General features: G+C 39.0%; 1 protein-coding gene across 1 annotated transcript; it reads right to left on the bottom strand.

Annotated features, from left to right (window-relative positions):
* Nucleotides 1–1,067: 1,067 nt before the first annotated feature.
* On the bottom strand, nt 1,068–9,220 carry N4BP3 (NEDD4 binding protein 3). The gene is made up of 4 exons (XM_032211242.1): nt 8,800–9,220; nt 6,811–7,347; nt 2,858–3,115; nt 1,068–2,509 (listed from the first exon to the last, which is right to left on the bottom strand). Exons 1-4 carry the CDS (start codon nt 9,202–9,204, stop codon nt 1,934–1,936), a joined length of 1,776 nt encoding a protein of 591 aa, XP_032067133.1. The 5' UTR covers nt 9,205–9,220; the 3' UTR covers nt 1,068–1,933.
* Nucleotides 9,221–17,476: the final 8,256 nt, after the last annotated feature.

The following is a 17,476-nucleotide window of genomic DNA, read 5'->3' as shown; positions in this document are numbered from 1 at the left end:
AACATTTTCATCTAGGTTCCATCAAATCACTTAATAGCTAACAGCTTTTCTGCTCTGGAAAATGAAATATAGTAGGCAGTGATGTCTTATAGATAAAATGACATATACTAGGCAGTGATGTCTCTGAATAGCATACTAATGACAAGTTGTGTAGCATCAGTGAACATGGATTAAAACAAGAAATGCAATCTGAGACATATTAAGATGTCCTGAGCTGATCACTATCAAGCATGTTTAATATAGGATTTCATGCACCATATTGGATAATGGCAATCCAAAAATAGTAAGATGATTTGAGTAAGCTGACAAAACGTTGGCATTTGGAACAAAACAAGACAGCACTCTGCATTGATCTGTTATATAGTGTATTTCTCTTAGGGCAGGGGTGTCAAACGTCATTATAGGACGTATTGCAATTTTTTCACCTTTCCTAAAATGGGGGTGGGCGTGGCCAGTGCATGACACATCCGGCCCATGGGCCACGAGTTTGACATCCCTGTCTTAAGGCATATATAAAGTAAAGCTTCTGACTTCATGCCAGAGCTTTGTATATCCTTAAGAACACACTTTTTTCTTTATGTTCACATCTGTGTATAGTCCATACAACCTGATACCATTTGGCTTGGGCAAGCACTATTCTACAAGCAAGGAGGTTTTCCCTCATCACTGCAGACTTTCCTTACCAGTGGGATATCTAAAGCTCCGTTTTAAAAGAGAAAAACTGCAAAATTGTTGAAAATATCATTCATCCTCTTCTTGCTGGTTTAAAGGATTTCTTGGCATAAGATTATTTTCATTTTACATCCATAGATTCCCAAAAGTGTTTTAAGAGATTTCCTAGCCCAATCTTCCTCCCCTCAGGAGAAATCCCCCAAATTAGACATTGTTTCTTCGTTAAAAATGCATGTCCTAATTTTTTTTATTATATTGGCTTATCAGGTTTTAGAGTTTATAAAACAACATGCAGTTTATCTGTTGAGAACATTCATTATATGACACATGGGAAAAATACTAGGAACAGAAAACATTACAACAGGAAAAAAATAGCAGTCATAAAAGAGCCAGAATATTTAGGCAAATATTTATTCAATATATTGCCAGGCTGTGCTTCCATTTCAGAATTCTTTATGTTAGCAAGAACCTTCAAACCTAAAACTGAGACACCAAGCAGCAACCGAGCAAATATGTTCACAGCTTCATTCTCATTATTATGGAGAAACTGACTATAAGCCAGGTAACATTGTCCTATGGTATTTTAATGGCTGAGCCCAAATGGTTTGGCTTGTGCGTTAGGCCAATGGAACTGGAGTTGCTGCTTCATTTCCCAGAGCCAAGGAAGGATCTCTCTTACAATACAAGATCATACAATCACATTGTACCTGGAGCTTTGACCTTGACATAGCATGAGGCCCCGCCAGATGGATAGAAAACAAATGCTATACAGAGGGACTCCTGATAGAGCAGATATTCTATGCCTTTCCTTCTAGTACAGCAAGCCAAGTTTCAAATGATTAATGGACAAGGCTAAACCTTTCTAATAAGGAATAACCTATATATTCTTCGTTTGTTTTCCCCACTGAGCCATAGCAGGAGGGTTCCCAATTGCAGCTAATTCACATTCCATAATTTAAAAAGAAACTTCTGTATTGACCCCATGCAGGATACAAAAGGAAAACCTTTTGCTCTCCAACACAGCAGTGGTGTGGAGGCAACGGTCTACCTGGATTGACAAAAAATTCCAAATATATTGCTGTGATTCCGTCCTTCGAACAACAATCTGCAAAATCCTGTATGTTATTACAGGAACAAAATTCTGAGCTGGGTTAAGAGGCTCTTTAGCTTAGACATTTCTTCTACCAAATCTTATAGTCCATGTTGCAGCATGGGGCTTCTGCCCATTTGCAATCCCAGCAGATTATTTCTCAAATATAGCTCAGATTTTGGAAGATTCAGCTCTCTCAATCCAAGGTGATTCTGAATCACTAGAATTTCTAGACTCAGCTGGGAACTGATGGAATTCACTCAGCTGCCTTTCCAGAGCCTGATTTCGATGGTACATCTCCATGTAGCTGGCCTGAATCTCACGCTGATAACGCAAGACTTTTTCTTTTTCCTCTCGCCATGTTTTTCGCTCATGCTCAAAGTTTACCGCTTGCAGTTGGGCCTGGCGCCTTTCCCGCAACAATTCTGCCCACAGCCATTCAGTTCCTTCTGCACTCTCGCCCTGCATTCCCCGACATTTAGAATCATCCGTTTCACAACCCAAAAAGTCCTGGCATGCTTGCATGGGAGATTCCCTGGAAGAAGGAATAGAGGAACCATGATCTGATAAAGGTTGGAAAGAGTCCCCCAACTGCGCCAGCTGTGAGCCCTTGGCTTTCAACTCTGTTCGAGCCTCCCGCAGCTGTGTTTTCAAACTGAAGATTTCACCCAGTTTCTGGGCCATCTCTTCTTGGGCATCGCGGAGCTGCTGCTTCAGCAGTGAAATCTCTGCAGTTTTTTGACATACCTGTGGAAAAAATACACTAGGATGAAGACAAGAAATTAACAAAGAAAACGTAGCAAGATAAGAGAGCCTGTGAGATGGTGGAATATTTCCAACAGAGGCGACAATGACAAGCCCAGATACAAAGGGAGAGGATGGGATAGCTCATACTGAAGATTTTTTTTGTGCCTTTACATCTGAAATCTAATTTCATGGTTGGACAAATCTCTAGTATGGCAGTAATTTTGTCAGTTATCTAACAAGAGTATGCCTGCTTCATAAAGAAGTCCACAAGTTCAGTTTAATTGACTGCTCGCACTCAGCATAGACACTAGAACTAAATAAAGGTAGTCTTTTGTGCATACTCCTCACCTCCCATTTGGTCTCCTCCAGTTTCGGACTGAGGCGTTCTGCTTGCTGCTGCTGCAACCTCAGCTCTTCACAGTGGTTCTGTTGAAGGTCCAGTTCTTCCTGCAGCCTCTTCTTCTCCTGCTGTACTTTGTAGAGTTGTAGCTGAAGGGCCCTCTGGCTGCGCTGGGCTTGGTACATTACCTGTTGCAGCTTGGCTACATACATTTGCTTTAGCTCATCCAGCTCTTCCATCCAAAGACGCTGTTTGTCTTCAAACACCTGCCAGAGTAAGATAAGATTATGGTGGACTCACAAAGATTAGGCTTCCTATGGAACGTCACATCCAGTTCTTTCAAGAGATGGCATAACAGTCACATCTATACATAGATACACTGCAGTAGCTGAGTACAACCTAAGATTTTGCTGCGCCAAATTCGGCAATTCAAAATGGCAGCCGTTCGTGCGCGTGTGAATTGAGCGATGACGGGGCCTTGGGGAGCCTAGCGCTCCTCATGAGGGGATCCCTGGCTACCTAACTCGCCCCTCAGGTTCAAGGGGCTGCTGCCCTGAGCACCCCGATCTTACGTTCTCTCAGAACAGCGCCTGGGCTGTCAGCGCTGCAAAGGAGCCTGTCCCGGTGTTGCGAAGGCAAACGGAGCGATCGGAGGCTTCATAAGAACAGAAAACACTGCAAAGTAAATACAAGTCTAATACTAAGCTAGAAAGGAAGAATTAAAATAAAAGGAGCTACACTAACTCTAGGATTAGGGGTCCAGCTTGCTGCACAAGGACTGGAACCCCAGAAATACATCCTATAGGGCGACTGAGTTTTTTGAAACTGGGCCTCTGAGGCAACCAAGAAGCGGAGCTACAATCAATTTTAAAACTCAGTTCCTTGGGCAGCAAGCTGAAGTTAACCCATGCTTGGACACTCCAAGCAGCGCCTAGGAGAATTAACCAGTACCTTATAACCAAACTGTTTAAAGAAATATGAAGATGCAAGATTAATCTTAGTAGTAATTAAACTTAAAAAAAATTATATAAATTTCTTGTTGCCCAACATTTTATAGATGACAACTTAAATCATATCCTGGTGGTAGGGAGACTATTGTGAACTCCCAAGACTGGATGACAACACACGCAGACATTGCTCTGATCTCTTCAAAAATAAAAGACACCGATAGCAACATAGCAGCCTATCCCAAACTGGTATAGGTAGGTAGTCCTCGAATTAAGACCATAACTGAACCCAAAATTTAATTGCTAAGTGAAGCAGTTGTTGAGCTTTTCCCTATTTTACATTTCTTGCCACAGTTTGTAAGTGAATCATTGCAGTTGTTAAATTAGTAACGTGGTTGTAAAATTAAATTGGCTTCTGCAATGACTTTCTTAGCAGAAAGACGCAAAACATGTCCCCAGGACATTGCAACCATCATAAATATGAGCCAGTTGCCAAGCATCTGAAATCTGATCACGTGATCATGGGGATTCTGCAACTGTTGTAAGTGTGAGAAACAGTCATAAGACACTTTCTTCAGTGCTGTTGTAACTTTGAACAGTCACTGAATGAATGGTTGTAAGTTGAGAACCACCTGTATTTTCTACAATGGGAAATATTACCCATCATATCTTGGTTTGAGAAAGCTGCTGTCTATAATGTTTTCCATCCTTTAATCTAGATTGTTCTCTTTTCTGAATTCATTTATTCATTTAACAAATGAAGCAAGGATTTTCAGCCAAACTGTTTCAGAAAAAAATTGTGAAGATTAATTCATTTGATTGTCCATGACATACAAGAACTGTCTGTCAGGGGAAGAAAGTTGGAGGCAAAATGCCAACCACTTAAGGCTATAAGCCTGGTGAGCAAGGCTCACTATACACACTTCTATCCTGGCAGAAAGATCACAAGGGGGAGGGGGGTTATCTCAGTGCTGTCTTCCCCCACCTTGATAGTTAGCTCAATTAAATCACAACTATGGAGTGCTCAGCTTTGAAGTGATGGCTCCCCAGTGAGACAGCTTCATTCCATTTTTCTCTCTCTTGGTGAGGGCATGCAAACAAAATGCAGGGATTTGTGAAGCAAGCTCAGAGGAAATAGTGATAGTTTCCCCATCTTTAGCCTAAGCAATCAGGCAGGAAAGCATTTTTTATTTTTATAATATATAAATGTGTGTGTATAACACACACGTACACACTTCAACAAATGTCAAGATTATTTTAAGACCTGCCCTAACTACATAAACAATTACATATTTTTGTAGCTTCAGTAAGTCCAATAATGTTTCCCAAAGAGTTGTTATAGTGTCTTGACTACTATAACATGTACCATATGGGGCTACCCTCAAAAGTATACAGAAGGTTTAGTTGGTTCAAATTGCAGCAGCCCATATAGTTTTGTGTTCATGTGTCACCTCTCTTGGGGAGCTGCATTAGTTGCCAATTTGCTTTGTGGGTCTAAATCAAGGTGCTAGGTATTACCTGTAAAGCCCTTATATGGTTTGGGCCCACCTTATTTGAAGGACCATCTTTTCCCAATTACATCTACTTAATTCAGCAGATTGGAGACACAGGGTATGTTGTAGGTTCCTCCTACTAAAGAAGTCCACCTTTTCCATGGTACCTCCCTCCCTGTGGAACACCATCCCCACCAAGGTAAGACTGGCTTCATATTCTGCCAAAAGATCCTGCAGGTATGCTTTTGGCAGTGGGCCTGGAGATCCTGGATTAATATGGAGCCCATCAGATGGCTTGTTTGAATGTTGTTACTGGGGTGGGGTGTAATAGGTTTTGTATTTGGGGGTTTCATTCCTATAAGCCGCCTGGAGTCAATGTGAGTGAGTTGGGCAGCCATATAAATCGCCTTAATAAATAAAAGCAGATATTAAGATCATTAACATTAATAAATAAAATAATAAAATAAAAGCAAAAAGAATCATTAATCTTAATATTAAAATATTAAGATAGGATATGCCCAGTTTAATGAAAAGGTCTAGGGGTGATATGATAACCATGTTCCAATATCTAAATGGTTGCCACCAAAAATATGGGGTCAACCTCTTTTCCAAAGCACTTGAAGGCAGGACAAGAAGCAATGGATAGAAACTAATCAAGGTGAGAACCAATCTAGAACTAAGGACAAATTTCATGACAGAACAATTAATCGGTGGAATGACTTGCCTCCAGAAGGTGTAGGTGAACCATCACTGGAGGTTTTTAAGAAGAGATTGGACAACCACTTGTTTGAAATATTATAGAGTTTCCTGCTTGAGTAAGGGATTGGACTAGAAGATCCGCAAAGTCCCTTCCAACTCTGTTATTCTGATCAACAGCCATAAATGGGAGCATCAATTCTCAACTATCCAGGATCTTTCACCCATGACATCATTCAAGATAGCTCATTTCTTAATAAAAACCATCGCCTCCCACTGACACAATGCATATTGCAAACAACTCAGGCAAGTCATACAACTCTTCCTACATAAACTTTCTTTTCTGACTCTATTATAAATTACAAACATAATGAGAAACATCTGTGAAATTAAAAAAGCAGGTTGAGGACTAGATCAGTGACAGGATTTGCCTCAGCTTGGGTGTGGAAGACATAAGAGCTTCAGAATAAGATTCTTGCAAATAAATCAGAATTACTTGTCTACTTGCCCAAATATATCTGTTATTCACTTGTGCCATGCATTCAAAAAAAAGGGGGAGGGGAGCAACCAACTGCGTCTCTCTAAAAGCTTTCCAGCTTCATTGCCTTGAGGCAATTTTTATTCATTACGAGGTATCCATGCAAGTGGCTATTAAAATGCTTATAGAAAGGTTAAAGAATGGATAACAGATAGATAATAGATAACAACTATTACAGAGTCATATGGAGAATTTTACAAACTGAGAGGAAGCCAAGTCCAGCAGGATAATTGAGTTCGTAATATCCACAGGACAAAAAAAAATGCCTACGAAGAAAATTTACCCACCTGTGTGAAGGGGTCATCATTCTCACTCAGATTTCTCTTAAGCTGACGGAGCTCCATGCCTTTCTCACTCAGTCGGTCCTCAAGCTGCTTCACTACATCTTCCAAAGAATACGTGGGCTCATATGGAGGAGGTGGTTCCCCTGAGCTCTGTAGTCGGCTCAGACTCTTGCAAGACAGTGGAGCTTTCTCTACAGCCAAAGGATCTCGTGGTCCCCGAGAAACTCTATCTAAGGAGCCACCAATGTGATTGAGGTGTCCTATGGAAGCACTCAGCTGATTTGGACTAGGCTTGATGCGGGGATTGTATGTGGGAAAGCTCTGAAAGGAGTTTGTGCCCTCATCAAGACTGATGGTGTGCAACAGATGGCTACGCAGAGGTCCACGTTGTGAGGCGCTGCCCGTACTGCTCTGGGTTAAGAGCGTATGCAGACTCCCATTGCTCTTTGACATCTTCTGCCCTTTGCTGGATGACAGTCCCTGCAGAGATAATAAGCTCCGCCCGGGCACCACCTTGAAAGCTGAGGGCCTGATCCGACACTGAAAATAACACAATGGCGATTAGCAGTTAAATTGGTTTTTGCACACTGGGTGAATTAGTTTAGCAAGATCGTTTAGCATAGCAGGAATGAAAGGAAATAAGCATATTATTATCATACTTGTAGAATTAGTCATTTATAACAACTTGCCTCTCTCCTATCCATATTCAGCCTTTCAATTTCTTTCAGCTGGTTGATTTTTTTTTTAACAAACTAGGTAACATCAGTGCTGATCAGAAGGGAGTGCACCAAAGACCCCACAGTCAACTCTGAGCTATAAATATTCTCTTTTATTAGTAAGATCTAAAGTGATAAAACAATTTTTTTTTCTAGTCAGGATGAGGAGGGGAGAGAGATTTCCTTTACAGCAACTTTCCAGAGATTAAGCTGTTTTTAACTATAAAACATGGAAGCAACCCATCTGGCTGGCATTAAATAAGGACGTTGTTGAGAAGAATGAAGCAGTATTGCGATATTACTGATAGCACTACTCTTTCTCATTGCCTAGATTGGCACTAGCATTTAGGATCCTGTTTCAGAGCTAGATGAATCCTTCAAAGCTGAAGGAAAAGATTCCTCTGCTCCAACTCCGACATGGATGATTGTGATTTTCTATCTCAGAAAGAATAGCTTTTTTAAACTCGGCTTTTCTGCTGTTTTAGAGAGCCTCCTAGAAATGACCATTAACTAAATTAAGTTTAGCACATCTGACAGTTTGGCACCAGTTCTCAGCAATCACTTTCACACTTTTGAGAGATAAACATATCACATTGCAAGAGCCTTTGCACTTAACATCAGGGCCTTTGAGGCATCACTTCTTTACCATGACACTAAAATGACCTGGAAGTGGAGGAATAAGATCTGTGTATGGATCAACAGGTGTTTTCCAAGCCAGCAGAGCAGCATGCTAAGTGACATCTCTGAACTAACAAGTGTTGAAATTTGTGGAGAACTGGTTTGGGGTGGATGTGCACCACATGGCCATTCCTACTCTAAAGATTCAGTAGCCAATTCAGTTCTGTTCAGGGAAGATTACAATTAGCTCAGTTCCTCTGATCCATTAGCTTCTTAGTTTCACGAATAGAATAGAATAGAATAGAATAGAATTCTTTACTGGCCAAGTGTGACTGGACACACAAGGAATTTGTCTTTGGTGCATATGCTCTCACTGTACATAAAAAGACAAGCTACATTCATCAAGAATCATAAGGTACAACACTTAATGATAATCATAGGATACAAATAAGCAATCAGGAAACAATCGATATCAATATAAATCGGAATCGTAATCACATCATCACCTTCCCAAAGCATGTGCTAACTATAAATCTGTATATTTTAATAGCACAAAACTCAGAAGTACTCTAGAGCTACAGGATAAAGGACAAATATATTTGTTTCAGGCCAGAAAACTATTTTTTAAAACCCGTTAGAACATTCTTGAAGTCCATACCTTGTCAAAGCGTCCACGTTCAGGCAAAGAAGTCTTGGAAAAATCTGCTCCTCGAAGATTGTCCTGGAAGTACCGCTCAGGGGATTGATTCTCCCGGTCACTCTCATAATCCCGTTTAAAGCCACCACCAGATGAGTGGTGCTTCTTCTCAGCCCGAACATCCCGTTTGCCCCCATGTGGGTAGCCGGAGATTTCACGTTGTGATATTCCTTTCCGGAGCAACCCATCTGGCTGGCGCATCCGTCGCAGCCCTCCTGAGGCAGAGGGCGAGAACTCTTGTTTCTCTACTAGGCTGCCCACGCTGCCCATCTCACAGTTGCTGTCAGGCTCAGAATCCAGAGAATGAGGATCAAAGAGACAATGGCTGAGGTCACAGGTCACATGAGAGGCCTGTGCTGTTGCCATGGAGATTTAGAGATAATTCCAGCACTGCCAAAAGAAATCATATTCACAAAAATTAGTGATAACTTTGATCCCACCAGGCCCTGGATACATCGATCCCAATCTATTCCTGACAGTCAAAAGAACACCAGTTAATCCTTTCACGGAGATAAGAAAATGGTAATCTTTCAGCCTCGGTAACTTCAATGCCAGACTCCCCAGTTTTTTCAAAATTAAAAAAAAAACAGCAACCAATACCCAAAGACAGCCGACTGCATGAACAGAACTCTGTGATTTTCTCAAAAACAGTTCCAAAACGATTTGCCATTGCCTTCTTCAAACATCACTGCTAACTTTTAACTCCTGTCTTCTGCACCACTGTCATGCTTTACTCACCTCCTGTCAACTAGGTCGAAATGGTACCTCACCAGGAAGAACCTTTTCCAAAAAGTACTAAGTTCCACCCAGTTCAGGCCTAAGTGTACGTCGCGCCCTTTCTATGACACACTGATTCCTAAATCAAGCTCCTCCCCTTACTCTAGGCAATATTGGAATCACTTGTACAGCCACCAGCTCTTTAATGATCAGAAGGGATCGATCTAGGACTGATCAGCATATAAGATTTTGTAAGAACACCAAAAGCAATCACTGACCATCTCCCCTGCTTGCTTGGCTTCATATATGGAAATCTGCCAGCAGCAAAGCAGCAGTAGTCCTTGACTTACAACTAGTTGTTTAGTGACCATTTGAAGTTACATGGGCACTGAAAAAAGTGACTTACGACTAGTCCTTGCACTTACAATTATTGCCCTATGATCATATGGTCGAAATTTGGGTGCTTGGCAATCGGCATATATATTTACCACTTTTGCAGCATTCTAGAATCATATGATTATCATTAGTGAACCTCTCAACCAGGGGTGGGTTTCAGGCGGTTCGCGGCGGTTCCCGCGAACCGGTTGGTCGGCGAACCCGGAAGTAAGTAACTTCCGGGAACACCGAAGGGCCCACCCGCCCACCCTTCTTACCCGGTTTTGACGAGTTCTGCGCTTCCACGCATGTGCAGGACGCATACAGTGCCTGCGCGATCCTCCAGGAGCAGCTGGAGCATTGCACAGACGCTAGTACGCATGCGTGCACTGCGCGCGTGCACGAGGACGCCGCCGGTTGGAACGGGGCGAGAAACCCACCCCTGTTCTCAACCAACTTCCAACAAGCAAAGACAATGCGGGAAACCTGATTCACTTAATGAATATGTCTAAAGCTGCAAATTGTCACTGTCTTTTAAAGCACCATTTGCTGGCAGCCAAGTACTGTGTGGAAATTCCTGAGAGGAGGAAGCTGGCAGTGAAATGGAATAAGCAACTGCAATTCATACTGTACTAATTGTTTGGCATTCAACATTGTGTGGAAGATGCAGTTTTTTCTCTTCTTTAGTTTGCTGTATCTAATCATTTCAAAAACTTCCACACTTGTTTTGAAATCTTTGAATTTCTCTTTAAGGGCATCTTAAAGAATATGCCTTAGTATATTAAATACCATATTTACTAGGACCAACAGTACATACGTATATTTCCATTACACTATTTCCTTTTAGGATAAGCAACATTATGTAGAGTGTGGGGAAAAAAGAGGAAGAAATAGTTAAGCCAAGGAAATTGAAGGCAAGAATAAGAAAAAAGATATGGCAATGTAATTGATTGTCCAACACAAATGCAATATGCACAAACACATTAAACAAGTTGTATAGACATCTACGAGCAAGCATAACTGCTGTTGTAGGGGAAATGCCTACTTTAATAAGGAAGTGCAGCATTTGGAGGCTGTTGAAACAGAAATATTTTTATTGGCATGCACAATTACAGTAATCCCTGGGCTCTTTGCCAAAGGGATACAGAAGAGCCTTAAACAAAGCTGTGGTACAGGTTGTATATCTTTGCTTTGCTGGACAGGAATGATAAAATAAATATTGAATATCATATTATAACCTTTACAACCATAATGTAGCAACTGACAACATGTCCTCTAACTACACATACTAACACTCATATACCATAAACAATTTATCATGGCCATTTACTGCCTCCTCTTCACACCATAAAAAGGCAGGTTTGGGTTTTATTATCTGTCCCTTTTTCAGGGTCAACATTCCAACTAGCTCTTTTTTCCTCTCATAATTTTCTCATGTTTCAGCCATAGCCATAATATGAAATTAAACCTCCACTCTGTAATTTAACATTTCTTCACTTATAGTTAACAGTTTCAGTTAAGGAAATGTGGTTGCCAAAAAAAACCACCACAAAATTACTAGATATCATCAGCCGACACCAAATTGAGCATACAAGACTGGAAAATGTGGAGACACCTGGTCCACAGAATGGCGGAGAATCAGATATGATTGAACAGATAGCATTAGCATCATAAGTTGCGCCATCTATACCTGCAGCCTTAGCCTTCCATTCAAAGCATTTATTACTTCCTTTCCATCATTTTTTTCTTGAACATTAACAACTATAGAATTCGTTTCAATTCCATTCCTTAGTATATCACTATCATTCCCTGTATCGCACTAAGATCCACCGTTCGATACCTTCAGTTTAGTTTCCTCATAAAATACCCCCTTCATTAATAGCAGAGTAAAATCACTCTGCTGGAAACTCCTTCTTCAGCTCACCTACAGAATAAACAGGATGACCTTGATGGACAGAAGAGGGATCTATTAAAGCAACGAGAAGGGAAATATGGCCTAAGCCCAAATAACGTAGGGGTTTTGTGTAAATGTCTCAGATAGAAAAACCCCTAATTCATATAAGCTGGGGAAAAGGTATAGCATAATCAGATTTGCAAGATTTTGTTATTATAGTGTATCTTAATAAAAGTTGTTTTAGTCTTCTGGGGAATTTATTTCTTAGCCTGGTCTACCTCATGGACTTGACAGCTCCCGTGACCCACTTTCACCAATTTTTATTTCCATTAAATTGTTCGGCAAGTTCTCTTACTCTTTTAATCTGTATTGTTCCTTGTTCTCCATATAAATTATACAATATCTTTTTTCTCATTCTCATTTTTGCAGATTAATATTTATGCATTTAATCTCACCCATCTCATCATCTCATGAAGCATAGGCATCCACAGAAATCAGTGTTTTTCTCAAGAGCAGTGCAATCTCTGTCTTTTTTGTATATGTATAAAAAGGTATGTATGATGCTACAACATGCACACAAAAGCAACAAAAAAGCATCACATCAACATGATTCTCCTTTCATAATTTCCCTTATTTGCCCTTCTTTTGCGGATGCCTCTCCTTAAACTATCTACCGGGGGATCCAGAATTTTAAAAAAAATCAAACTGATTATAATCAAGAAAGCAAAACCTAATCTTTTTATGATTCCTACCTGTATCTATTTGTGTCATTTATGGCATTTAATACTGTATTTCCCCAGGGTCTTATTTTCTTTTGACCCCCGAAACAAGCACTTGGCCTTATTTGGGGAGGTCTTATTTTTGAGATGCAGGAGGTGGCGTGGTCACCTCATGGCTGTGTTGCAATATTTTGGGGGAGGGCTTATTTTGGGGCGAGGGCTTATTGCAGTGCAAACACTCAAAAGCCTGATTGGGTTTATTATCCAGGGAGGTCTTATTTTCAGGGAAACAGGGTATCATCTTAAATACCATCTGATTTTGATTTGATTTAAATCAAGCCTTTTTACCAGTGATTTAAATCATGATTTAAATCATGATTTAAATTGACTTGATTTATATCAAATCCATGCTGCATACAGCTCTGCCTGCTAACAGTAAAGACAGCTTGGTTTACTTTTGGTATGTGTGAAGCAATATGCTGGAAGTGTGACCAAATATATTTTACCCTCAGCATTTTTACATTACTAGAAATACATTTATCATCATCATCATTATTATAAACATACTAGGGGGGGGGAGGACATGATGGCAAGAGAGAGTGTTTTCTAACTCTGCTGCCATCTAGTGGTTGTTTGGTTATTTGCAGCCTAGTATTAGTAGCCTAGTAGGTAATGGAATCTTTAGAAATCAGATCAACAGATTGGAGAGAATTATGAATTGGTACTTCTAGACTTAAATGTTCAATATGAAACTATACCCCAATTAAAAGAGGGTAATCAGCAAAGGAAGCAGAGAACATTTGTTGCAAAATGCAATTATGAGAGTCTCATGTTTGTTTCCCACTTACAACTGCAATTGCTATTGCATCTTATCTGAACTGCATTTCATGATTCTTGCCCTGTCACAATAGGGAGGACCAGTGCCTTCCATATAGAAGAACTCTGCCTTATTGCAATCATTCTCTCTTGAGCATTTTCGTTTCCATACAGCGTCAGGAAAAAGCTAGTTATATAATGAGTGTATTTGTACAATAGGCTTAATCTGATTACAGTGAATTTATTTCCCAACACTTATATACCACTTACTAGCCAACCCCTAGTTATTTCATAATAATAATAAACAGGATAATGCTATCAATAGATCAAGGCATTAAAAGAGAACGAAAGTCAACCAAATTCAAAAGAATTAAAGTTAACTAAGTTCAGTAATGCCACTGAATGAGTAGTCTTGTACCTCCAATGTTGCAAAAGAGTGGAATTGCTCCTGTTGCAGAATATATAGATCCTCGTTTACGTAATTTCTAATTGACTGAAAAAATGTATATCATAATTTATACCTGAAGATTAGAACTGAGAGGTCTGAGTAAAATGGACCCATTCTATAAATGCTGAGGTGATTTTGACATACTCTCTCTACAGATACTTGTTTTGTATAATATATGATCAGTGTCTCCTTTCAGATCAATCAAGCAGTAATTAGGAACAGTACATACAAATCAATATTACCAAGTGTACTACATTAAAATTATTTCTTTCTATCAGTCCTGAATCTGTCTGCAATTAGTTTCAGTGGATGATTTAAATTCTAACACATGCAGAAAGGAAAAAAACCTCTCTATGAGCCATAAATTACTTAATAGGCATTCATTGCATCTCCCTTTACTCTTCATTTTTCAACTGGAAGAACCATTTCTCATAGAGGAATCATTTAGTTATTTCTGAAGCTTTAAAAAAAAACCTATTATGGCTAATATTATTAGATATCTATTCTCAAATTCCATTTAAAGTCATGTAAAACTGTGACATCATTAGTGATGATACAGTAGTAATAATAATACTTATCTGAATTCATTTCTTTATTTTTTTCTGAATCTACTGTCAAACAATGACTATGAATTCTAGTAAGAATTGTACTCGTTCTACACAGTGCATAATTTTTCTAAACCTTCGTTAGTCATGTGTTCCTGCAAAGGGCTTCATATGCTTACAATTTTCCTTAGAGGAAAATATTTCCATGCCATGATCATTTCTTCTAGTTATGCAATGACCTTTCTCAGACAGAGGGATCATAATCATACATTTCAATCAATAGAATAGCCAGTGGAAACTTCACTCCCTAATTAGGTCTTCATCAGCCAGCTTCTTAATTCAGGAATACCTTTTCACAGAATCCATTATGTTTTGTTTCCGGAACATCACATCCTCCAAGATACCCCAAGGGGATTTGTGGGCTATTTGCTGTTGTAAAAGTGTGGCAAGAGCTATTTTGCAAGATATGTTTTCCAATGGAGAAAGGAAAAGTCATGGAGAAGTACAATAAAACCTTGACATAATGGGCTGTGAATACAATGGGCAAGAGGGGAAGTGAAATCCAGGTTTCATTATACAACGGTATTCAATACCTATAGATAACAGACAGTATTTAAATATTGCAATAAGCCGTAAAGTAATTTGTTTGGTTTTGATTTAGCATAACTTACCCTGTTTGATAAACCAATTGACTACAGTTTATTCAAAGTGAATGGGTAAACAAAATGTTATTTAGTAAAGGATGTGAAGTAGGTCACCACATAGATGTTCTGAGCTAGCCACACCCATTGCAGATTCTTAGTAGACTATGCACACTGCTGACAGTACAGAATAGTGGAGCACCTCACAAGACCAACCAAATACTTTCAGGCAAGACCAGTATCCAGAGAGGAAGAAAGACAGCCTTAATCCCTGTGCGGCCCATGTAAACTATAATTTCTTCTCTAAACAAGGTGAGGTAGCAATTGAAAACAAGGAAATAGCCAGTATTTCCTGTAACCTACAAACTCTAAGAATAGCAGTGTCACAGGAAGCAGCCTGTGAAACCCCCAGGCAGGTAAAGCTGACTGTGTCTGGAGCATTCAGAACTGGAAAGCAATATCCAGACATTCCTTTGAGTATGAGTATTTTCAGTCTTGGCTCTGCTCTGAGAGCGCTCTTTCAGGAACAAAATAAATATGTCTACAGAACTGCTTTGCCACAGACAGACGCCCCAACTCAAATCATCTTATGGCAAGAGATACAGTAAATAGCGCATGATCATCAATGTCCTACAAAGAACTCCAAATAAATGAACAAGTTGCTTGATTTTTAGCTCTCCTGCAAATGAATAATCCTCTCTTTAAGGAGAATTCTATAGCCCTAATGTTTTTGGCTAGATGATTCAAAGCAATTAGATTTGTAGTTTCAAATACTATGAAATAGATCTATTTCAGATAAGAGTGCATAGTTATGGGGCTTAAAACAGCTACTGTGGCCATGTTGCCCACACATACTCTCAGGGTTAATTTAATCACAGTTTATTCAATTGAACCAATTTTCTGTGTTCTTTTAACAATGGATAACATTATCTACCATTAATTAGTGGTATTCATAATTATTAGCTACATGCTAATTGGAATTGTATGTTAGGCTAAAACTCAGTTGAATTAGAAGTATATGATAGGCTAAAATCGGTTGGACAGATTGTGGCTCAGTATTTTATGCAATCTTTTTCATTATGTGTTTTTGCACAGTGCAAAAATAATAAATATAATATTGCCCACATAAAATACGTACATATTCATATAAAATGCAATCAACTTGTATTCTGAAATAAGAAAATGCCTTATTTTAGTGCACGTAGCCTATTATCTAATGCAAACTGCACATTTTTAAAGTAATGTTTTATTTATAAACTGCCATACTTCATAGGCTCTACACAATTATATAAAATCAAACCCAGTACAAAGAACAATTGTAAGACAATAAATTCACTTAGGTATGATGAGTCGTATAGAAATGTGATGAATGAATGTAATTGTAAATATAACAAAAAAAGCAATGATGCAGATCTTCCCATAATTTAGTCACCAAAGGCCTTCCAGAAAAAAACAATGTTGTCAACAATGTTTGCATATATTATATCGCTGAGAGAATACTTCTGATTATCAAAAGTGGGAAGATAATACCAAAATAAAATAGCTACGATAAAACTGTTTATCTGATAATTTTTTGTAGCATGAATTGCAACAAACATGAAACCAAGTATTAAAGCTCTTACCTAATATAATCCCACTTTGATTTCATATCTAACAAAAGGTTTTATTCCAAACTTTAGCAAATTTTCTGCAACTATTTCTGCCATTATTTATAAGAATTGGAAAACAAAGTACATGCTGTGACTGAATCCTCTCCCTACGTAAAAATCCCCATGAAATCAAAAGGACATTAGTGCTATCTTGTTTGTGATCTGGATTATAGTTTACTCATGACCCTGATTATAAATACATAGAAATCATAAGGATAACTTGCACAATGTTTAGCTTATTTAACTTTTCAGAGTTGGGAATTTCCCTCAACAATCAGTGAGCCCGGAGGGTTTTATAGTCCCTAAATATTATCCTGCTTACAGCAGGAGACAACAAGCTATTTTTACAGCACAGCCCACTGTTTCCATTTAGTAAACTGTAGTTAGAATGTGTAACTTGATCTGTAGTAGGTGGAAAGAATGATACTGTTGCTACCATCGATAGATAAATGATCCTGATTCCTGACTTAACATTTTTTTCTGTCCAAAGTCTTGATTCTACCAATAATCAAATGTTATATTTGTAACTATAAATTAATGAGTGACCACACAGCAAACTATTCATGCGTATGGAGATGGAAATTTATAATCAGACTTGGAGATTCCTTACAGCAACCTCTCCAATAAAGTGGATTAGAATGAAGATCCCATTTCACTAAGACTCAAACAGAATGGGACAACTTGCCACAGCCAATTTGCTACAGCCAACTAGCCATGAGACAACTTGCCACAGGACAATTCAACAATTCAATTTAATTGTCTAAAATAATTAAAACATTTTAATTTTTGTCATTCACATTTCATCTTGACCCTTTTTGGCATCGTTCCTTTAAT

This window comes from Thamnophis elegans, chromosome 2, assembly GCF_009769535.1.
Source record: "Thamnophis elegans isolate rThaEle1 chromosome 2, rThaEle1.pri, whole genome shotgun sequence".
Classification (NCBI taxonomy): Eukaryota; Metazoa; Chordata; class Lepidosauria; order Squamata; family Colubridae; genus Thamnophis; species Thamnophis elegans.
Note: the sequence above shows the minus strand (reverse complement) of the source record. Positions and strands in the feature narration are given on the sequence as shown.

Bases quoted from the DNA above. Each gene is read 5' to 3' on its own strand.
- N4BP3 (XM_032211242.1), bottom strand. From the start codon at position 9,204: ATGGCAACAGCACAGGCCTCTCATGTGACCTGTGACCTCAGCCATTGT. The intron at 3,116-6,810 runs GTGGGTAAATTT...TTACTCTGGCAG, and splicing joins ATGATGACCCCTTCACACAG to GTGTTTGAAGACAAACAGCG. The intron at 2,510-2,857 runs GTGAGGAGTATG...TTTTTTCCACAG, and splicing joins TGGAGGAGACCAAATGGGAG to GTATGTCAAAAAACTGCAGA.